The 24,014-nt window shown below is 40.3% G+C and overlaps 1 protein-coding gene across 2 annotated transcripts in view; it reads right to left on the bottom strand.

Annotated features, from left to right (window-relative positions):
• Positions 1 to 14,025, bottom strand: part of arhgap20 (Rho GTPase activating protein 20) — a 119,423-nt gene extending 105,398 nt beyond the window's left edge. Inside the window, exon 1 of one of the 2 annotated variants that reach the window (XM_078545478.1) lies at positions 13,748 to 14,025. In XM_078545478.1, coding sequence (XP_078401604.1) covers positions 13,748 to 13,843 — 96 coding nt within the window. In that variant the 5' untranslated portion in view covers positions 13,844 to 14,025. The remainder of the gene's footprint in view (positions 1 to 13,747) is intronic. The other variant, XM_078545479.1, reaches the window with a different exon arrangement.
• Positions 14,026 to 24,014: the final 9,989 nt, after the last annotated feature.

Below are 24,014 nucleotides of genomic sequence, written 5' to 3'. Positions count from 1 at the left end.
ACACAGAGGGAAATAATGACAAGGCACCTTGCTTGCATGGCTCATTAATAGAGCAATCTTTTAGACAGGATGGTAGCTTCTGAATAACCACATCTCACAACTACTTTCATGTTAAATTCCTATTCTTAAGAGAGACATCAGGGAGCTGCCTAGTGGTGAATAGGAAGTTTGTGGTGCATTTACACTCGAGTTATCTGGCACACTTCTATCAGCTGGCTATTGATCAGCATTGGCAAAGATCTGGACAGAGGTTACTTAGCCAGTCTTTCAGATTGGAATGTTGAATAGTTCAAAGAGGACCAACAGAGGAGAAAAATAGCTTTAAAATGAAAGAAATCTACAGTATGAACAACCTCACCACACCCCCCCCCCCTCCCCCTCCTGGATAAATGCTTCAAGAACGAGGTAGGAGGGGTGAAATAGAATATAATGAAAATGAATTGCCTTAAAAGAAATTGAATGAAGCATGAATGTATAAACGTTCCCCTTAATATGGTAGCTGATTCGAGTTAGGTTTTTATCATGTTGCTGCTGTCACTTGACTCAGTTAAAATATTAGAATGAAGCTTATTATGAGGCTGCTGACTAAAGTGGGTTGTGGGGCAGCTTACAAGTAATTTAAACAGCTTACATTGACAGATGGCAGGGATATTCCCTGCCTAAGCTTACAGAGGCCATGTTACAGCATTTCATCACAACCCCAGCTTCACGTGGAAGGATGCTTAATGAATTTAATTATCAAAGACTTTTTAAACATGACAGCTACAAAGTTCAATTTACTAATGATTGTTTGAATAGAGTGGTGGATATACAATTAAAAAGAAACTGATTTTCCACAGTCTTTTAAAAACATAATTTCACACTATTTAACATGCAGAAATATTGGAATTACAATAAATAATTATCTAAATCAGTCAATTATTGGACAAATACCAAACAGCAAATGTTCATCTATAATTAAAACACCTTTTTAACAATGAAAAATTACCAGTGCAATGTCACATCTTGTGGGGCCATTGAGAATAAGAGCAACAACAGGCATTGCTGAATTGTAGAGGTTACTGCTTTACACCCATAATTATGAGAACCCACGCTGAGATTTTTATTCAAAAACAATATGAAACAAAAAATTTTATACAACAAATATATTGGTGTTCTTACCAAATTTGCTGATGTGGTTCAATATTTATGTAGGTTATGGCCAGCCATTGTGCAATTTTGAGGCTTGTGTAATGTGGTCTAGTCTTCTTGCAATAAAATTTTGTAAAATGAGTCTAACAAGGAGCCAGCACCATCACAACAAATATTCTTGTATATGCTTCAATCATCTGTACCAATGTAGTAGCCTCTACTTCCACTGTAAGGTACATCGCTGATTGTTACTTCTGGTATAATCAGGGTGCTCAGATCACCATGTTCAGCCAGCGCATATACAGAACCCTCATCATTTTTAGTCTGATATTTTATGTTAGGTCTGATTTTTGTTGATGCTAGTTGCTCTCATACATACTTGACCTGGCAATAGTTATCGTTAATTAAGGTGTAGGGGCTTCTTCTTGACTAGTAGGATCTCTGGTTCAATCCCTGATCTGTACCGACTTAATTAATTTCAGCCAGAGTCATTTTTAAGTGAGAAGAATCTGCATTTTACCCACATCTTTCACAACCTCAGGGTCATGTCAAAGTACTTCATGGTCAATTAATTATTCCTGAAGTGTAAAAAATGTTGTCTAGTTAGGGGTGCTCCACTTGGCCTCTCTGCCTCTGAATTAAGTGAGGAAAATCTGACCAGAGTTCCTACTGATGATAGCGACCCAGTTATTTCATTCGGAAGTATCCATGTGCAGGCGTCAACTGAGGAAAAGGTCGGATTTGTCTGCAATGCCCCCAGCAGTTGAATAGCCCACTGACACATATGTTGAGGTCCAAACTAAAATAATTGTTATTTGTGAAGCAAATGTAAACTGACCTGCCACAAAACCTTGCCTTAACAAGGAATTAATCAACAACAACTATGTACATTTATATAACACTTTTAACATGGGGAAACATCCCTTTGCTTTACAGTCAGAGAAAGATAGACCCCCAAGCCACAGGAGGAGACAATAGGAAAGCCGAACAAAGAGAGGGAGGTCGAGAAACATGGGTAATTTCAGGACCTCAAGACCAGAGAGATCAGCCAGGAGAGAATCGGAATAATGAAGTCTGCAGATGACAAGAACAGTGATTATAACAATGGCTACATTTCAAAAGTAATTAATTGGCTATAAAGTTCTTTACTACATAAATGCAAGCCTTCAGTAATAATTGATCGATAAAATAGCAAGTAACAAGTAACTGCAGGAGACTGAAGCTGCCTCATAATAATAAAGAAGTTATCTTGAGAAAATTTAGTAGCAACATACAATGGGTAAATGCCTCAAATCATTTTACTGATGGATGAGTAGTCATTTTATTTTATTGTTTGCCATCAGAAACCCTAAAAGGATCACAGAAATAATCTTATGTTTCACCTATTGGGTCAGTTAAAATACCATTTTAGCCTTGAGATATTGTTTTGTATTTTACTGGATAAAGTGTTCAATTTGTAAATGTAAGTTTTACAAGCATTTCAGAGTTGAGCATACTATACTCAGATATCAGCTAGTGTTTTTATATCTGCAGATATACGGTTTGTTATTTTGAAGTTACTTTATTCTCTAGCAAGAGTTGATTGAATAAAGTATTCAGTTTGTACACTGAATGCACACATGCTGACTTCTGCCCTTAGCATCTGGTTCCTGCCAGTCATGGAGCAGCATAAGGATTAGGAACAGGGATGAATTCCATACATACAGATTAGGATATGGGCAGCAGAGTTTTCAACAAACTGAATTTTATAGAGTGGAAGACAGGAGATCAGCCAGGAGAGAATTGGGATAATCAAGTCATAAGTCCCACTCATCTACCACTCCTGTCATTGTGGACTTACATCAGCAGTGGTCTCCCAATGTCTCTTAACTTAAAATTCTCATTCTTGTATGTGCATTCCTTAATGGCTTTGCCCCTCCCTGTCTATGCAACCTCTTCCAGCTCAATGCCCCCAGTATTCCGTGTTCCCCAACTCTGGTTCCTTGTGAATCCTCTCCCCTTTCCCCTTACTATTGAAAGCTACACTTTTATAACATGTTTCTCAAGGTAGATTCCTGCTAGAAAACAATAAACCAACTTCCGAGGGGATGTTTGTAGCGGGACAGTTATACTAACACATTTCTACAGTAAAGACAGAGAACATAGTATCAGGCACTATGGTCTTAACCAGTTTGGCTCCAATGTTGTTGGCTGCCTTGTATAAAATACTATACAATATGGTTACATGCTACACATGCATACTTTATCGGTTTTTAAAACTGAAAATCAGTTTTTCATCTTTGTCAGTACTTCAGAAGAATAATAAGCTCATCTTTCTCACTGTGTTTGAGGTTGTCAAGATGAACCAATCCTGTCAGTTGAAAGATCAAACTCAGAGCTGTTAGCAAAAAAAGTATGGGAAAACTAATGAGGCTAAAGGCCCAAGTCCCATGGACCGGATGTTCTGCATCCTAAGGTCTTAAAATAAGTGGCTGCAGGGATGGAGGATGCATTGGTTGTAATCTTCCAAATATTCCTAGATTCTGGGAAGGTCCTACTGAATTGAAAAGCTGCAAACCTAACACCTATATTCAAGAGAGACAAGAAAGCAGAAAACTATGGGTCAGTTAGCTTAACATCTGCAACTGGGAAAATGCTATAATCCATTATTTAGGAGCAGGACATTTAGAAAATCATTACACAATCAAGCGGAGTCAAGATGGTTTTATGAAAAGGAAATCAAGTTTGACAAATTTATTAGAGTTCGTTGAAGATGTAACAAGCAGGGTGGATAAAGAGGAACCAGTCAATGTGGTGTATTTGGATTTCCAAAAGGCATTCAAAAAGGTGCCACATGAAAGATTAGATAATAGCTCATGGTGTCGGAGTAACATAAGCATGGATTGAGGATTGGTTAACCAACAGAAAAGGGAATGGGGATAAACGGATTATGTTCAGGTTGGTAAATTGTAACTAGTGGAGTGCCACGGGATCAGTGCTGGGGCCTCAACTATTTACAATCTACATCAATGACTTGAGTGAGGGGACAGAGTGTATCGTAGTCAATAAGATAAAAGCAAAATACTGCAGATGCTGGAAATCTGAAACCAAAACAGAAAATGTTAGAAAAATTCAACAGTTCTGACAGCTTCTGTGGAGAGAGAAACAAAGCTAACTTTTCAAGTCCAAATGACCCTTCTTCAGAGCTCTGAAGAGTCATACGAACTCAAAACGTCAACTCTGATCTCTCTCCACAGATGCTGTCAGACCTGCTGAGTTTTTCCAGCATTTTCTGTTTTTGTTGTATATTGTAGTCAAATTTGCTGGCATTACAAAGATCAGTGGGAAAGCAAGCTGTGAGGAGGGCACAAAGAGCATGCATAGGGATTTACAAAGGTTAAGTGAGTGGACAAAATTTGGTAGATGGTGTATAATGTGAAGTATCCATTTTGATAGGAAGATTGAAAAGCAAAACATTATTCAAATTGACAAAGATTACAGAGTGCTGTGGTACAGAGGGATCTGGATGCCCTCGAACGTGAAACACAAAATGTTAGGATGCAGGCAGAGTTAGTAATTAAGAAGGCAAATGGAACATTGCAATGCAGGGGGGAATGGAGTATAAAAACAGGGAAGTCTGGCTATAACTGTACCAGCCATTGGTGAAACTACACCTAGGGTACTGCTTACAGTTTTGGTCTCTTTATTCAAAGGGGAGATGTATTTGCATTGAAGTCAATTTAGGCTGATTCCTGGTATGAAGGGGATGTCTTATGAGGAAAGGTTGTGTATGTTGGTCCTATATTAATTGGAGACTGAGGGGACTTGACAGGGTAGATGCTGGGAGGTAGACACTGAGATCCTGTGTGGAAATCGACCACTTCCCTTATCTAGGAAGCAACATCTCCAGAGAGGGCAATGTAGAGATTGACGTCTACACAAGAATTAGCAAAGCAGCATCAGTCTTCCAGCAGCTTCACATGGTCTAGGCATCCAACACCATCAACGTGACCATGAAGCTGCAACTCTACATGTCCATAGTAGTATCAACTGCAATGTCTGCCAGTGAAACATGGAAGAGAACAGCAAAGGTGTCACATAAGTTGGATGACTTACTAAGATCCTGGGCATCAAATGGAGAGACAATATCACCAATGAAGAAGTGCTACAGAGAATTGGTCAGAAGCGCCTGAGGGACATCGTGACGGATAGACGACCAAGGCTGCCACAACACGTATTTCACCTCCCAGATGCATGTTCCACGATAGCAGCAGTAAAATGGACACCACCAGATGGGAAAAGAAGACAGGGCCAGCCAAAGAAGACCTGGTAAATATATTTAAGGAGGACGTTCAAGAACGGGACACCACCCGGGCTGAAGCAAAAGAAATGAAGATGGACTGAGGTCAGTGGTGGGGTCTTGCTGCCCATAGTTCCTCTGGTCCCGCATGGGACAAAGGTTAAGTCAGTCAGTCAAGTGTTATGTGGGGGCAGGCAAGAAAGTTGGGTTGAGGACACGATCAGAACAGTCATATTCTTAGAGAATGGCAGAGCAGGCTTGAGGGGCTGAATGGCCTACTGCTGCTTCTATTTTTTGTGTTCTGAACTTTCTTTCTCCTATGTTGGTTGCACAAAAACATGGAACAGAAAAATGTTAAGTTGAATTGACGCGAACAGCATCAGTTTCCGATTATTTTGTTTTAGTGTCTGTCCCTGAACAAGTTGCATATCACAAATAGGCTGCTATAAATACAACTGTTAAAGCTTTGAATAATACTCAATTAAATTTTCAGAAGCTGTTAGCTGATATAATGTTTTGTTTTCTTCAAATCTGATGGTAAGTGATTTTTTTTTTAGGTAATGATGGATGTTTCCTCTTGCGGATGTGTTATAAACAGTATTACTGCACTGGTGGAATTGCCACTATTTGGAAGTTATAATTAATTTTTAAAATTGCACTTTGATTCACATGTTTAGGTTTTTACTACACTGTGCTGCTGCTTTGGGTAGTGTGGATCACTGACTTCTTTGTGTGTCAGGTTCAAAAAGTAATCAAAAAGACTCATGGAATGCTGAACTTTATCTCAAAGGAGTTGGAATTCAAAAGTGAGGAAGTGATGCTTCAGTTGTACAGAGCCTTGATCAGATCACATCTGGAGTTCTTCATTCAGTTTGGACACCGAGCCTCAGAAAAAAAAATGCATCAGCTTTAGGAGTACAGTGCAGATTTACCAGAATGATGCCAGGGTTTAAAAGGTTTAAATTATGAGACACAATTGCATAAACTTTATTCCTGTTTCCTTCAGTTTAGAACCTTGAGGATTGTAATTTTGAGGAGTGCTGCATTGTCAGAGATGCTGTCTTGTATATGAAAAGTTAAACTGAGGTCCTGTCAGCCTTCTCAGGTGAACGTAAAAGATCCCATGGCACCATTTTGAGAAAAAGCAAGGGAGTTATACCTGACATCCTGGCCAATATTTACATAAGAACATAAGAAATAGGAGCAGGAGTAGGCCATGTGGCCCTCGGGCCTGCTCCACCATTCAATAAGATCATGGCTGATCTAATTGTGGCCTTAACTTCACTTTCCTGCCTGCCGCACATGACCTTTAACTTGATCCCTTGTTGATCAAAAATCTATCTCGGTCTTGAATATATTCAACGACCTTGCCTCCACTGCTGTCTGTGATAAAGAATTCCAAAGACTAATGACCCTCTGAGAGGAGAAATTTCTCCTCATCTCTGTCTTAAATGGGAGACATCTTATTTTTAAACTGTGCCCCCTAGTTCTAGATTCCCCCACGAGGGGAAACATCCTCTCAGCATCTACCTTGCCAATCCCTTAAAATCTTACATATTTCTATAAGATCACTTCTCATTCTTCTTCACTCCAATGATTATAGGCCCAAACTACTTAAGGTTTCCTCATAAGACAAACCCTTCATCCCAAGAATCAGCCTAGTGAACATTCTCTGAACTGCTTCCAATACCAGCATAATATTCCTTAAATAAGGAAACCAAAACTGCACACAATTCTCTAGGTGTGGTCTCAACGATGTCTTGTACAGGTATAACAAGACTTCCCTACTTTTATACTCAGCTGCCTCACCCTTGCAATAAGGCCAAACAACATCTCTAAAAAGACGATCTAGCAATTATCATATTTCTGTTTGGGGAGCTGGCTTTGCGTGAAATTGTTGTAATGTATGAAATGTGACAACACAATGAGCACACTTCAAAAAGTATTTATCGGTTCTAAATCACATTGAGATGCCCTCTCAAATGTGCCTCTTAAAAGGCACTAAGTTTTTGATCTAACTGAGCCATTGAAAATGATGAAGGGTTTTTGATTTGATGCAGAGAAACTAATTCCTCTAGTGGGAGAATCCAGAACATGAGCGTATTATCTCAAGATTAAAGATTGACCATTTAGGAGTGAAATCAGGAAGCACTTTTTTCCCACACAAGGTAGAAATCTAGAATCTGTTTACCCAAAAGGCTATGGATATCAGGTCAATTGAAATTTTTAGGACAGAAATTGATGGATTTTTGCTGGGTAAGGGCTCAAGGGAAATGAAGCAAAGGTGGGTAAATGAAGTTGAGGTACAGCTAGCCATGATCTAGCTGAATGTTGGAACAAGCTCCAGGAGCTGAATGACCTATGTGAATTGCAGTGCCTGGTTACATTCTGTAATTTAATTATTTTCCAATTAGTTATGTACACCTAGTTCAGGTCCTTTTGTCATTGTGAAGTAACCAGGAAAAAAATCCACACCATCTATATCAAAACTAATCATAACTTATGGGCAGATATGAGAAATTGCATTAATAATCACTATGACTGTTCTTGGGAACCACAGTCCCAAAGTTGCTAACTTGGAGAGAATGTTAAGCCTCATCTTGATTAGGGAGGGTCTGAAATCTGAAGTGGACATCAGTTATATCAGGATTCTTCCTCAGTTGTTCTGACCTTTCAAAATCTAGTTGGAGTGTACTGGGCAGTTCTTCGTCACATTAAAAGGGCACGTTGGGGAGAGTTCACTGGCCATTGATTGCCTTTGACAGGTCTCAGTGGAACTCACACCAAATCATTTACCTTTCCAAAACTAAAATAATCAATCTTGGAGATGACGGTATACCTTTTCTGAGGTGAATGGCTCATTTTTGGAGCTGAAGGCTGAAAAATATTAATCATTTCTTTGGCACGAGATGGGGCCTCAGGCAGGACATTGTGCGCTTCTGCACCTTATAAGAGTGAATCAAGGCAGATACTGCTGATGTGCCCTTGCAGGTGCTAGTAGCCCATGCCAGTTATGCAAATGATCCCATCCCTAGGATTTGGGGAAACTCTCTGCCAATCATATTAGTGAATGGATTAATGAATAGTAAAACCATGAACTTAGAGGCTTACATTTTTGAGCACTTTTTAAAAAAAATCTCCACAATATGTAATGGGTTTTATTTTCCAGGTGAGGAGCAGAAATGAATGCAGGCAAAAGTAATGGGTGATCATGTTATAGTATTTTCATGGTAAAGCGTTTTATTATTTTAAATATAATTATACAGGATAAAGTTAAGTCCATAGACCTAATTTCATAATTAAAGTATATTTAAGTGGATGTTAGTTGGGACATGGTTAGAACTAGTGATTCCTTCTTCCTGATTCAACAGTGTTTACATTCCTAAAGCACTGAAGAGAAACTCTAGACTCTAAGCAACCCAACACAGAACGCTCCTGCACTAAATACTTCCCAAATCCAATTGTACCTTCTACACAGCAAAACACATTTGAAAAAGAATATATTCTTAAAATTTGATGTTGGCAACCATTAATTGCAATGTAGACTTTCAGCAGTTTTGCTTCACCTGGTCCTGATCTCTTCTTGCTGCTTACTTATCACAGAAAATCTCATAGTATTGAAAGTATCTTATTTTTGAGGCAACTCTTTTCAGCTTTTCTTGATGTGTTGAACATAACCTGTTTTCTATTTTTAAAAAGACCTGAACTTTCCCCAAATTCTCCTAATTATAAAGTACTCCACTTTTGTTGCGTTATTTCCTTGTATATTGTGACCAACCCTACAAAAGAGATACGGTTATCTAGCGCAAAACATTTTATTTGAAACTTGTTTCCCTTCCACCCTCTTCACCCTCATGTTTTAATGAAATGAGAAAAATCTAATTACTGCAAAGCAACTACAGGAAGAGGGTCTGCCCAATAAGTACAAGTTACTTGGTTGCAATGATTTGACACATGGTTCCATCTGTTGTACAACCCTGCATTGCCTTCACATGGATACAACTTGTTTCCCACTATAAAGAACCAAAGGAGTAAGCCTTCTGTCCTTGAAGGTTACTCATCACTTCAATTACATCATGCTGATCTATATTTTATCCCTATTTACACTCCACCCCCTTCGCTCCTTATCCCTTGATACATGCACATCAAAATCATGGAATGGGCTGATCTAGCATTTTACTGAGATGCTGATCGCTCATCTGCCATTACTTACTCAGGGATACTGTTGAACAAAGAGCAAAAGAAAGCAAAAGGGAGCAATGTCCCAGAGTTGTCTCATGATAAGAACAATATTAGTGCATTTAGTTACTTGTCCATTGTAATAACCACAAGTGTGTGTGTGCTCCTAGCAACAATGGGGGTGGGGAAGGATAGATCAATAGTAAAAATTGCAGCAATTTTCATTTAAAGCTTGGCAGAAAGTGTTCCAAGAAGCAAAGAATGTTGAGCAGCCAACCAGCCAGCAGGTCATTTCAGTCACCTCCCAGGAGAATTTGTTCTGCTCTGATCTATGGTATCACATGGGAGACTACTGGAGAAGATTAAGGGATATAAAATTAATGGGAGGGTAGAAAATTGGATTAAAGACTGATTTGAAGGGAGGAAGCAGAGAATAGGATTAAGGGCAGTTTCTCAATGGATGGCAGTGGGTAACAGTGCCCCACAGTTTTCTGTTCTGGGACTGCTTCCACTCACAGTGTGCAATGATCTGGATTCCAAGTTAGATTTTCAGATGATACTCATGTAGAGGCACAAATAATTCTAAGATTCAAAGGAAACTGTAAGGAGTTATTGATAAGATGGTGAAATGAACAAAGGAGATACAGATGGAATTCAATATCAGTAAATACGAGAGGTTGAATTTTAGTTAAAAAAAATCGAAAGTAATAATTATACTTTGAATGGGGAAAAGCAGGGTGTAGTGGATGAACAGAGGGATTTAAGATTTAGGTTCACAAGAAAATAAAAACAGCCCCTCAAGTGGATAATGCCTAAAAATATGGAATACCCTGTGCTGGGTTTATGGCAAATCATATGGAATTATAAAAGACAAGATATAATGGCAAATCTTTAACAAACCGGCCATGAGATCCATTGATTTTTGTGCCCCAGGGTGCTAAATCAGCAGTCTGTGGAGACTAGAAAATTTAAAAAAGGTACAGGATGCTCCAATGCTTGTTACATTGGTTCCTGCCTAGTAACAAGGGTCCCACCCTCTGGGAGTGTTTTGATAGGTCACCAGCTCAGTTCAGGGGCCAGTGAACAGCAGTTGGCAGTCAGCCAATTTCAGGAGAATCAGGTGTAGGGGGAAGAAGCTCCATGTAGCCAAAGTGCTGCTGTTAGCTCTGAAGAGCTGAGAAGAGGGTTCAGGGGAAGCCCCAGTAATCGAACAGCAGAAGCCCTGAAGGTCCAAGAAAGCAGCTGAAGGTTGGTGACTCTGTACTGTGGGCCACTGGGGCAGAAGTACCTCTTTGGAGCAGTGGTGTTCTACTTAGCGTGGCTGAAGAACTGAAATTGTGCTTGTGAGCTACTGTTTGAATGTACTCAGGAATCCAGGGGAATGGAATTTTGGAAGGTGAGATTGAAACCCTGCGAAATGGGCTGTCATTCAAGCTGTCCAAGTGGGAGCGAGTTCCAAGGACAGGTCTTCAAAGGTGGAGATTGAAACCCTCATGAGAAAGATGACGTTTCAGTGAGATTGGTTGACTCAGTGAGACTAACATTTGGGTGGGTTGTTGAGGAATCCACAGAATCTGTTTTGGTTGCATCTGAAATTTTGTCTGTAGCATGGTGTGTCTGACCGCAGTTAATGTTAATTCACATGTACCTCATACTTACCCTGAATGTTGAAGTATAAGATAGTTCTTGTAAACTGTTCTATCTTTCTGAACTTGTAAAGTTTATTTTTGCTGGTTGAAAACCTATGGAATCTTGTGGCTTTATTCCCTCAGTAAGCATCTTGAATCTCAAACTTTACCTACTTTAAACAAAATGTTATTTGTCCCTAACCGGATCTCTCCCCATGACCTGAGGTCTGGCCAAGGATCATGACAAACCTTAGTAAGACTAAAGTTGGAGTGCACTGTGTAGTTTTAAGCTCCTCAATTTATGGCATGTTGAGGTTATAATACCAAATCAACATAATTTTACTAGGATGGTGTCTGCAATGAGGAAACATAAATATGAAAAAAGACTTGTAAAAAAGTGTAGAGGGGAAATTAAAAAAAGGGTGATTTGAAAGGGTTGTTTCAAAGTATAAAAGAATGGGGCACACTAAAGAGAAATGGATTCTTTCCAGCGATTGAGTAACTTAGAATCAAAAGACAGAGGTAAGAATAGATTTAGGACAGATAATAGAAGAAGCATTATTTTACAGAGGATTGCAAGATTATAGGCTGCACTACCAGAGTTAATGTTGAAGGAGACAACCTGTCAACATTTAACAACAAGTTAGATAGGGAACAGAGCCCATAAGTGGGATTAGGACTATTGTTCATAGTGTGGATAGACACCAAAACCAAATGCTTGGGTTGAACGTTTCCATGTTGTAATTTTATAGTGATTTCAGAAAGGGGCACATTTGTGCCAATATGAAGAATGTGAAACCTTAAAAAATGTCATTTCCATGTTTAAAAAGATATTTTTTTCAATATAATCGTTTCAGAAACTGTTTATGGAGCAAATATTGACAAACTAGTCCAAAGGGCGGTTAAGCAATGTTAAACATCCCAACAATGCATTGCTCACACTGTTCACTCTTTGCCAGACTTACGTTTACAATCAACCTCCAATGAGATAGAAAGACTGATTAGAAGTGTTAACTGTCAGTTAGCTATTTTCATCATGACGATTGCTCACATGGCTGCGTGTTTTACTACACCAAGTAATACCTATTAAAAAAGGTAAAACGTGAAATTATTTTGCGGCTACATTCTCAATGTTTAGAATAAAACTGCACATTTATTACGCAATTAGCCCCTCTGCAGGAGGCAATGCAGACAGGCACACATTTACAGACACACACAGCACTTTATCGGAAATATAAACTGACAAATACATATTTGGGTCTTCACATTTTTCTTAAGTTCGGCATCACAGACCAATTCCATGTACAACTTTGTGTTCAGAATTTTACCTGCTCAACATCTAGGTAACCGCAATTAATTCAGGGGTCAAACAAAACCTTTATCGCTGTATTTTGGCCGGCCGGATAGTTCGGGTACTGCTGCTTAGCAAAGGGAAAGGAACGATTAGTTATTGTAATTATATAACTAATTATACCTCCTCGGGAGATAGATTTAAAAAAACTACATAGCCATTTCTCCTACTCCAGCACCCAATGTAGACACGAACCTCAAAACCCTGTCTTCGATTAGTTTTACATGCAGTTTGTTCTCATGGAGTCTCTGACTTACCCTCTCTTTGGCAGTCTCAGATATTACATTCAAAATCTTCTGACGATGAACCAGAACAAACGTTCTTATTAAAAATTGCATCTCCCATAACTACCTTAGGTGACCAGCCATCCAAAAACAGTGTTTTTCCCCCACACAATTACTGCTGACAATCAAACAGACCCACGGAGCACTGCTCTTTGAACTGAATGACTTGGCCCACCCTACCTGAGGCCAAATGACCCGCTTAGGCTCGATTAGCGCTGGAACAATCCCATTATCACCTGTTTGCAAAAGCGTTTTGGATCAGAACAGCCCCGACCACAGAACAGCCGGTTACAGATGCCCGTCTCAGCCATGCCCGTGCAGCCAAAGTGCTGGGTTGTTTGCTTTTCTATTCAACTGGATGACCATTTGCTATACGAACAGGAGCCAGAAAATTAGTTTAAAAATGTTGCATTTTGCTCGCATAATATTTAAATTGTCTGCTTTACCAGCCGACAGTTTTGATACATTGTGTTTATAGCCCTCATAGAATTTTAAACTTGTCTAAATATTTGTTTTCACGTCAAAAATTTAATTGGCGTTTGCAGAAATGCTGTTTACACCCCGGACTGGCAAAACAGCAATTTTGTTTTAGTATGAGAGCTTGAAGACTGTGACTCTGCTGTGACCCTAATCCCAGTTTCAATCAGGTGAGCCATATTTATTTCGTGAACTCCACTACAAACCAAAACAGGCTGGAAACAACTCACTCTGTTTTGGACAATATTCGATTGAATAAACTACAGCAGAACAATCTGACAAATGACAGTTGCCCAGAACAACAAGCATGTACTTGTCTAAAGAACACGGTAAGGTGGCTCATATCCTGTGGAGAACCGGGTTTCCCGAAAGCAGACCGATCCACATTTTGTACAGAGCTGTTTAAATTCGCGGCTACCTTCTTTTCTCCTGTCCGTCCGCAGCCCGATATTCGAGATTCCCCCGTCAGGGAAGAAGAGCGACTCTGACCAATGTTATCCTGTTGAGGCGACATAGTTTGAAGACGTGTAATTCCTTAATCGCCCTCTGAATTCAGTATAGAGACAAGACAGATATTCGCCAAACTGGGAGCTGAGATTCTTGGTGCTGTAGCTAACGGTAGCTTCATTCGGACGAGACTGAGCCTCTCGCACACAAAGCAAGCTAACACTTTCGGCAAAAGTTCCGAATTGCCTGGCTATCTGATGATCGTGTTATTAAATAAGCTTTGTTAAAGTCAGCGTCATTGCTTTACCATGGATACACCTCTCGTCTCCAAGTATCCGGGGCACTGGGTCTTAAAGCCCCACGGGTTACCTACACCGCTGCGCGCAAATATCAGATGGAAATCTCTGCTTATTAGGCATCTGGATAGGCGCTGTCTACAGGTCCTGTCAATCACAACTCATTCCTCACCAACCCAGCTCACACATGGTTTGGTTACACAAGTAAAGCGACTATCGTTGCACCAAACTCACTACTACTCTTTATTTTCGTATTATGTCTTACTGACCGACAGAATAAACTTCTATTTGATTAAATACCGCACATAGTATTATTACACAGGATACTGCCTGTTCTCTTTCTGGATTCCAATGTTGAGAGATGAAGTTGCTAATAATTATATTCCAATGGGTTGAAATGAAATTCTGGGAGCCAAATCATTGCAGAAATTGGAAAGGGTGTTCATAAATGTTATCATATGTTCTCGTGTCTCACAGACAAGAAAGAATCTGATTAGGCTCTGTCCCCCACTCTTCAAGATTGCTGTCATGTCAAACCCTCCTCAAAAAATCCACCGTTCATCCTTGCATCCTTACCATATACAGCCCAACCTCCAAACTTCATAGGAACATAGGAAATAGGAGGAGGAGTAGGCCATTCAGCCCCTGGAGCCTGCTCTGCCATTCAACAAGATCATGGCTGATCTTCTATCTCAGCCTTTTCCCTGCATTAACCCCATTTCCCCCGAACTATCTAGAAATCTATCAATCTCTGTCTTGAATATACTCAATGACTGAGCCTCTACATCCCTCTGGGGTGGAGAATCCTAAAGATTCCTTTCTCTCCCTCTCTAAAGCATTTAAGTGTTTCAGTACCAACCAGTTTCATGTCCACCTATCCCATTTCTCCCTCTTGAAATCCATTCAATCCTATTCCCATCCTACCCCCTGGTCAAAATCACCAATATATCTTTTGTGACTGTGACAAAGCATGTAAATAATCCCAACTCAATTGGTTTTAATGGTATTCAACATGGTTGACCACTCTGTCTTTATGCACTGTCTCTCCCCTGTGAGCTGCTTCCATAGCACTGCCCTGGCCTGGCTGCATACCTAATTGCTTCAATGAAATCAGCACATCTGTTGCAATACATTGTGCTTTCACCCTTCATGATCAGCCTTGTTGTATCCTCAGTTGTCATTCTTTCCCTCATCTACACGCTATCCCTTGCTAACATCATTCATAGGCATGGGGCCAGCTTTCATTTTCTCAAGCACCTAGGCAGTAAAACCCAGATTTCCTATCTCTACACCATCCTTAACTCCTGCTTATCTTGGTTGTGGATAAAGCAACAACTTCCTTTATCTGAAGGTCAGCAAGTCCTACCAGAATCCCTGTGCCTTACCCTTAATCTCCAACCCTCTCCACAGCAACCACTCACAGTGAGCCCAATTGTCTGCAACCTCAATGTTCTGTTTTAACCCTGAGATAAGTTTTAAACCCTATTTTCCAGTCACCAACAAAGACCACCTATTACCATCTCCACAATGTCAGGTTTCTTCATCTTGATCTCATCATCATTGCTGCTCCAACTTCATTGCCTCCAAACATAACTCACCTACTAATGTTTTCTCCAATCTGCTGAATACCACAATTTGCCATGTTTCCAACACAGTTCCCCTTGCATCTTATCCCTGTTAAATTCCATTCTCCAACCATACCTGTCCCATCAAAATCCCCTCACATTCCCAGAGGGGGGAAGGGTTCTGGAGAGGGGATATGTAGGCTAACAAAGCAAAGGGATATGGCAGCATTGCAGGGCAGCTATTTAGGTAATGATACCCAGAGTGTGACAGGAAAGGACAGAGTGTACAAACATTAAAAAAGCAGCAAATAGAGTCAAAGGGGGAAAAATGGTAAAAAGGCAAAATGAATAGCTCTTTATGTGCATGTGCTACTCAGAACAAAATTAATGAATTTATGGCATAAATAGAGGTTAATGGGTACGATCTTATAGCCATTATGGAGACATGGTTACAAGGAGATCAAAGCTGGGAACTAAATATTTAGTGATATGTGACTTTTCAGAAGGACAGGAAGGAAAGGGTGGTGGGGTATCTTTGTTAGTACAAGATGGAATAAGTACGATAGCAAGAAATGATCTTGGATCGGAAGATGTAGAATCCATATGGGTGGAGGTAAGAAATAACAAGGGAAAGAAGACATGGTGGGAGTAGTCTATAGGCCCTCTAACAGTAGCTATACTGTAGGACAGAGGATAAATCAGGAGATAATGAGGGCATATAAAAAAGGCAGTACATTAATCATGGATGACTTTAATCTTCATGTAGATTGGGAAAATCAAATTGACGGAGGTAGCCATGAGCAAGAATTCATAGAGTGTATTTGAGACAGTTTCCTAGAACAATATATTATTGATCCAACCAGAAATCAGACTATTTTGGATCCAGTAATGTGTAATGAGGCAGGTTTAATAAATGATCTCAGGGGAAAAGATTCCCTAGGAAACAGTGACCATAACATAGTAGAATTTAGCATTCAGTTTGAGAGTGAGAAACATGGGTCAGAAACAACTCTGCTAAACTTAAATAAGGGTGATTACAAAGGAATGAGGTCAGAGTTGGCTGGAGTGGAACCAAGAAATGGCAGAGGAGTTGAATAAATACTTTGCATCAGTCTTCATGGTAGAAGACACTACCAGCATTCCAAAAATACTAAATAATCAAAGGGCAAAAGGTTGGTGGGTGTGGGTTGGGTTGGGGGGGGGGGGGGGTGGTGGGCGGAGGGGGGGGGTGGCGGGGGTAGAAAATAAATACAATAAATATCACTAGAGAAAAAGTACTACGGAAACTAATGGGTCTAAAGGCTGATAAGTCCCCTGGACCTGATGGATTGTATCCTAGGGCATTAAAGGAAGTGGCTACAGAAATAATGGATGCCCTGATAGTAATCTTCCAAAAACCCTTAGATTTTGGAAAATTCCCAGAGAATTGGAAAACTGCCAATGTAACACCCTTATTAAAAAAGGGAGGGAGTCAAAAAACAGGTAACTATAGGCCAGTTAGCTCAACATCCATCATTGGGAAAATGTTAGAGTCTATTATAAATTATGTAATAGCTGAGCATTTAGAAATGCATAATATAATCAAGCAGAGTCAACATCATGAAGGGGAAATCATGCCTGACAAATTTATTAGAATTCTTTGAGGAGGTAACAAGCAGGATAAAGGGGAACCAGTAGATATAATATATTTGGATTTCCAAAAGGCGTTCAATAAGGTATCGCACATAAGGCTACTTAATAAGGTAAGAGCCCCTAGTGTTGGGGGTAGTATATTAGCATGGATAGAGGATTGGCTAACTAATAGAAGACAGAGAGTTGGGATAAGGGGGGCATTTTCAGGATGGCAACTTATAACTACTGGAGTGTCACAGGGTTCAGTGCTAGGGCCACAATTATTTACAATATATATTAATGACTTGGATGAGAGAAGTGAATGTACTATCGCCAAATTTGCAGATGACACAAAAATAGGTGGGAAGGCAAGTGGTGAGGATGACACAAAGAGTCTACAGAGGGATATAGGCAGGTTAAGTGAGTGGGCATAAACTTGGCAGATGGAATATAATGTGGAAAAATGTGAGGTTATGTACTTTGGCAGGAAGAATAGAGGGGCAGAATATTATTTAAATGGAGAAAGACTGCAGAAAGCTGCAACACAGAGGGATTTGGGGGTCCTCATGCATGAATCACAAAAAGCTAGCATACAAGTTCAGCAGGTTAGGGGAGGCAAATGAAATGTTGGCCTTTATTTCAAAGGGAATAGAGTATAAAAATAGGGAAGTCTTGCTAAAACTATACAAGCCACTAGTTAGACCACAACTAGAATACTGTGAACAGTTTTGGTCCCCTTATCTAAGGAAAGATATACTGGCATTGGAGGCAGTCCAGAGAAGATTCACTAGGTTGATCCCAGGTACGGAGGGATTTTCTGATGAGGAGGGATTGAGTAGGTTGGGCCTGTACTCATTGGAGTTTAGAAGAATGAGAGGCGACCTTATTGAAACATATAAGATTTTTATGGGACTTGACAGGGTAGATGCTGAGAGGTTGTTTCCCCTTGTGGGAGAGTCTAGGACCAGAGGGCATAATCTCAAAATAAGGGGTTGCCCTTTTAAGACAGAGACGAGGAGTAATTTCTTCTCTCAGAGGGTAGTGAATTTGTGGAATTCTTTACCACAGAGGGCCATAGAAGCTAGGTCATTAAATATATTCAAGGCTGATATAGGCAGGTTTTTAATCAGTAAAGGAATCAAAGGTTATGGGGAAAAGGCAGGGAAGTGGAGTTGAGGATTATCAGATCAGCCATGATCTCATTGAATGGCAGAGCAGACTCAATGGGCCAAATGGCCTACTTTTGTTCCAACATCCCATGGTCTTATAGTCTAACACATTGTTCTCATTTACAAGTACCTCTGTCACTTCACTCCTCCTTACCCCTCAACCTTCTTAATACCTCAAATCTCAGCTACCCCAAACTGACCTGTTGGCAGCCCTCCATCTCTCTGGTTCAACCTCTGCACAGTACAATACACTCCCTAAAACCTTAATCTTACTCTCTTCCTTCAAAATCTTTCTCAAAACCGATTTTTTTGACTTTGCCTTGTATCAATTCCCTAACTCCTCTTGCACTTCTGCTGCATGTCCACTTATTTTTTTACCCTCATGAGATGCTTCACTTCGCAATGTTTTATGACATAAAAAAGTTCGAGTTGTCACAAAATATCTTAAATTATACATTTTACCAATTCGCAATAATGGTTCTTGATTTAATTTATTTTTAGGAAAACTCTATTTACATTTATTCATACATAAATTATAATATATACTATTGTTATTCACAAAAACACTTCAGTATTGTGCACCAAGGCTAATTTGAGTTAGGTTTCTGTTCACGGAGGGCATTAGGACTTAGTAAGAGACAGATTAGATATATTGGGTTAGAAATAGATACTCTTATTATGCAGACTGTCAGCACAAAACTAATCTGTCATCTATTGGGAGAAACAGTGCCTAACCCTTCGAGGAAATTCAGTATAACTGCCACTCTGATTTACAGTTTTAGGTTTATATCATGGTGTTGACCTCTTCCTTGACTGGACTACAGTTTATTGATTGAAGTGGTGTAGGAGAAGACTGCACCTCATGCCGATTGTAAACCGTAAAAGCACGAAAGACCATACCATACTCAGAAGCATGATACAACGACATTCTACAAAGTACGCTTTTATATTTTATAGCCTCATTTGCCCTTTTACAAGCTAGGGTGGTTTGATAGGAAACCCACACTCACAATTGTATTTACTTAATCATTCACCACCCCTCCTTATTCAGCACCTTCCAAACTCACAGCGTGACCATCTAGAGGGACAAGGGCAGCAGACACATGGGCCATGGACTGTAGTGGTTCAAGAAGGCAACTCACCACCACCTTCTCAAGGGCAATTAGGGATGGGCAATGAATGATGGCCTAGCCAGTGATGCCCACATCCCACGAATGAATAAAAAATATTAATTTGTTTTCAACATATATTTAGTCGGCATCGTCTTGTTTTTTCGCTAGCTTTCTTCAAGCCTCCCTCAGCCCAGGTCTCAATATTATACACCAATCTAATTTTTCTTCTTCCTCTTCTGTTTTTACCCTCAATTTCTTCTTCAATTGTTGTCAGGACATGGCTGTTAGATCTTTGTTTCCAATAGCTATAATTGGCTATCTTTCTCTCTCTAACTGTACTTAGCAACCTTTTTAATTCCTGACCTTCAACTCTTGATCAAACCTACTCAGTTGCCTCTCTGTCCATCCAGCTGATTCTGATCATTGTCTCCCATACCCACATTGCAAAAGCTATTATCCTCCTCTCGTCCTCTTTTTTCAGAGTCCAACTTTCGCATCCATAAGAACTTATTTAATATGTTTCTAGTCCAATGAGGAAAGAAGCAGTGCTGAATCTAGTTCTGGGTAATGAAATAGGGCAAGTGGAATGTGTTGCAGTGGGAGAATGTCTGGATAATAGCCTTTATAACATAATTAGATTTAAAGTAGATATGGAATGGGTCAAAGCAAAATCAAAGGTGAAAATATCCCACTGGAGGAGAGACAATTTCAGTGATTTAAGAAGGGATTTAACTCAGGTAGACTGGAAACTAAAATTGGCCAGGAAACCAGCAAATCAGCAACAGTGTGCCTTCAAAGTGGAGATATTGGATTCATGAAAACCCATCTGGTTCATCAATGCCCTTCAGGAGAGGTACCTGCCCTGCTTACCTGGTCTGACCTACATGTGACTCCAGGCCCACAGCAGTATAGCTGACTCATAACTATCCTCTGAAATGGTCCAGCAAACCGCACAGTTGTATCAAAATAAATATAAAACTGAATGAACCATCGGCATTGATCTAGGCACCAGAAATGACAACGGCAAACCCTACCCAGTCGACAATGACCTCAGTAACATCCAGAGACTTGTGCCAAAATTGGGAATACTATCGCACAGACTAGTCAAGCAACAGCCTGACATACACATACACACTGAATTATACCTTACTGCCAATGATCCAGACTCCTCCATAACTATCATGGGTATATCCTGTCCCATCACCAGGACAGACCCACCAGAGGTGGCAGCACAGTGATATACAGTCAGGAAGAAGTGGCTCTGGGAATCCTCAGTGTAAACTTCAGAATCCTTGAAGTCTCATGGCATCAGTTCAAACATGGGCAAGAAATCATGCTAATTGCCATCTACTGCCTCCTTCAGTTGATGAATCAGTACTCCTCTATGTGGAACACCCCTGGGAAGAAGCACTGAGGGTACCAAGATCACTTATTACTTTGATGGTGCAAGTTTAGGTGGGTAGAGGAACAAAACGATCTCAGAGTGCAAATACACCAATCACTAAAAGTTGCTTCACGGATTAACAAGGCCATAAAAAAGCAAATCATACACTAGGTTTTATTTCTAGAGGGAGAGAATTGAAAAGTAGTAAAGTTATGATAAACCAGTATTGAACCTTGGTTAGACCACTCAGAGTACTGCTTGCATTTCTGGTCCCCATATTATAATAAAAGGGATGTGGATGCACAGTTTAGGGTGCAGAGAAGATTTACAAGGATGATACCAGAAATGTGTGGCTATCCATGTCAGGAGAGGATTGACAGACTGGTCTGATTTTCAAAAAAAAGGCTGAGAGGTGACCTCTATGAAAGTTTTGATAAAGTGGATACAGAGATAATGTTTCCACTTGTGGGTAAGAGCATATCCAGAGCATAATGGATTTTGGTGTGATCCAAATTTCTATTACTAACTCCACAGCAAACTCAAGATAGGAAGCACTCAAAGGGTTTGTTTATTTTCATACACTCAAAATGTGGGAGGAGGGTTGCAATGATGCCTCCTGTGCAATCATACAGTGAAAGAAGATAGAGAAAAGATAGATTTACAGTGCAGAGACCACAAAAAAAAAAATATTCTTTCACATGGGTTCCAGAGTCCTGAATCAAAGTCCAATGTGGTATTCCTTCATGGGAGTCAGTGGGATGAAAACCAGTGCTGGATAATTCACTTTTCTGGTGATATTGACTTCACACAATGAGATAGGCATGCAGAGACGAATCAGTCTTGTAGGTAATGGTACAGAATTTCTTGAAGAAGCAATGTAGATGGGGCCAGGTGTCCAATCTGGGCTAGAGCTCCTAGTTTGTGATGCTGCTAATCAGATGATAAAAAGGCACACTGAGACTTTGCAGTTCAGCAAGGCATTGTTACTGGTTCCACAAGCCAGAGGTCCATGTCACATGGCTCCCACCTCGCCACACTGCCTTTGACAAAGGACGCGTATCCCTCGTCTGGGAGTCCAACATTGTTAAACGTCTGACCCACTCAGCTTCAGATTCCATTACAGCCTTGGACAAAATATGAAGGAAAAAGCTGAATTCTAGAAGTGAAGTGAGAATGACTGCCCTTGACATCAAGGCACCAATTGACCATGTGTGCCATCAAGAAGCCCTAGCAAAATTGAAGTCAACAGGAATTGGGGGAAATCTCTGCACTAGTTGGAGTCATACCCAGCACAAAGGAAGATATTTGTGATTGTTAGAGACAAACCATCTCAGCTCAAGGACATCACTGCAGGAGTTCCTCAGGGCAGTGCCCTAGGACAAATTTCAGGTGCTTCATTAAAGACCTTCCCTGCATCATAAGGTCAGAAGTGGGGATGTTTTCTTCTGATTGCAAAGTGTTCGGGTACTGAAGCAGTTTGTGTCCACATGCAGCAAGACCTGACAACAGGTTTGGCAATTAACATTTGCACCATACGCCTGACGATGAGCATTTCCAACTAAAGAGAATCTAACCATCTCCCCTTGACATTTATTGGCATTACCATCACTGAATCCCCCACCATCAACAATTGGCCAGAAACTTAACTGAACCAGCCATATAAATATTGTGGCCGCAAGAGCAGGTTAGAGGCTGGGTTTTCTGCAGTGAGTTACTCACCTCCTGGCTCCACAAAGCCTGTCCGCCATCTAAAAGCACAAGTCAGGAGTATGATAGAATATTCTCTACTTGTCTGGATGAATGCAGCTCCAACAATACTCAAGAAGCTCAACACCATCCAGGGCAAAGCAACCTGCTAGATTTGCACCTCACCCATCACCTTAAATATTCACTCCCTCCACAGCCTTCACACAGTGGCAGCAGTGCGTATCATCTACAAGACTCCTTCAACAGCAGCTTCCAAACTCATGACCTCTACCGCCTAGAAGAACAAGGGCAGTAGACATTGTGGAACACCACCACTACAAGTTCCCCTTCAAGACACACACCTTCCTGACTTGGAACTATACCACCATCCCTTCACTGTCGCTGGATTAAAATCCTGAAACATTTTCCCTAACAGCACAGTAAGTGTACCTACACCACTTGGACTGCAGCGGTTCAAGAAGATGGCTGGTCATCATCTTTTCAAGGGCAATTAGCGATGGGCAATAAATGGTGCCCTTGCCAATGATGCTCGCACCCCATGAACGAATAAAAGAAATTGGAAAAGAATACAAGAGAGCAAGGAGAGATTATGTAAGCAGATTTGTAGGTAACATAAAATAGGACCGAAAAATCTTTTCAAAATACATGGAAAGTAAAAAGGTAGTTAAAGGAATGCTGAGGCCGATTAGGGACAAAGAAATAAATCTTCTTGTGGTGGCAGAGGCCATGATTATTTTACATCTGGCTTGACAAAAGAAGGGAATGAAGTTAATGTGGTAGTAGAGGAGAGTGGTAGTAGAGATATTGGATTGGACAAAAATTGGAAGAAAAGAGGTGCTAAATTGGTTGGCATCACTCAAAGTTAACAAACCACCTGATCCAGGTGGAATGCATCCCAGACTGCTGAGGTAAACTGGGTGGGGCTATCAGAATCTCTGACCGCAATCTGTCAATTTGATCTTTTTTCTTTTCTTTGAAAGAGCTGAATGGCCCCATTCTGTGCTGTATGATTCTATGATGACATACAGACAGTCCAACTGGCAGTCAGAGGTTAATAGGCATTTATCCTTCCAAAAAATGTATTTGTCCTTTCCACTAAATGTAATTGTTAAATGTGAGGGACTGAGACCTCACCCTGTATACTTTTTATATAATATATATAGAGATATGCTCATTGCTATCTCTAAAAATTTAAAACTGGACAAAGACCTTAAAAAATGGCTGAATCTATGAATATGACCCCTGAACAAAAAGATCTACCTGCCAGTATTGGAGAAACTTGTACCTCATTATCTCTGGAGAGCCACTAATGACACATTGTGGACTGCGCAAACCAAATACAAAGAGAGCTATACAAAGGCCATCTGCATTTTCATAACCCAGACTGGCTAACC

The sequence above is a fragment of the Cetorhinus maximus genome, chromosome 7 (genome assembly GCF_964194155.1).
Source record: "Cetorhinus maximus chromosome 7, sCetMax3.hap1.1, whole genome shotgun sequence".
Lineage (NCBI taxonomy): Eukaryota > Metazoa > Chordata > Chondrichthyes > Lamniformes > Cetorhinidae > Cetorhinus > Cetorhinus maximus.
Note: the sequence above shows the minus strand (reverse complement) of the source record. Positions and strands in the feature narration are given on the sequence as shown.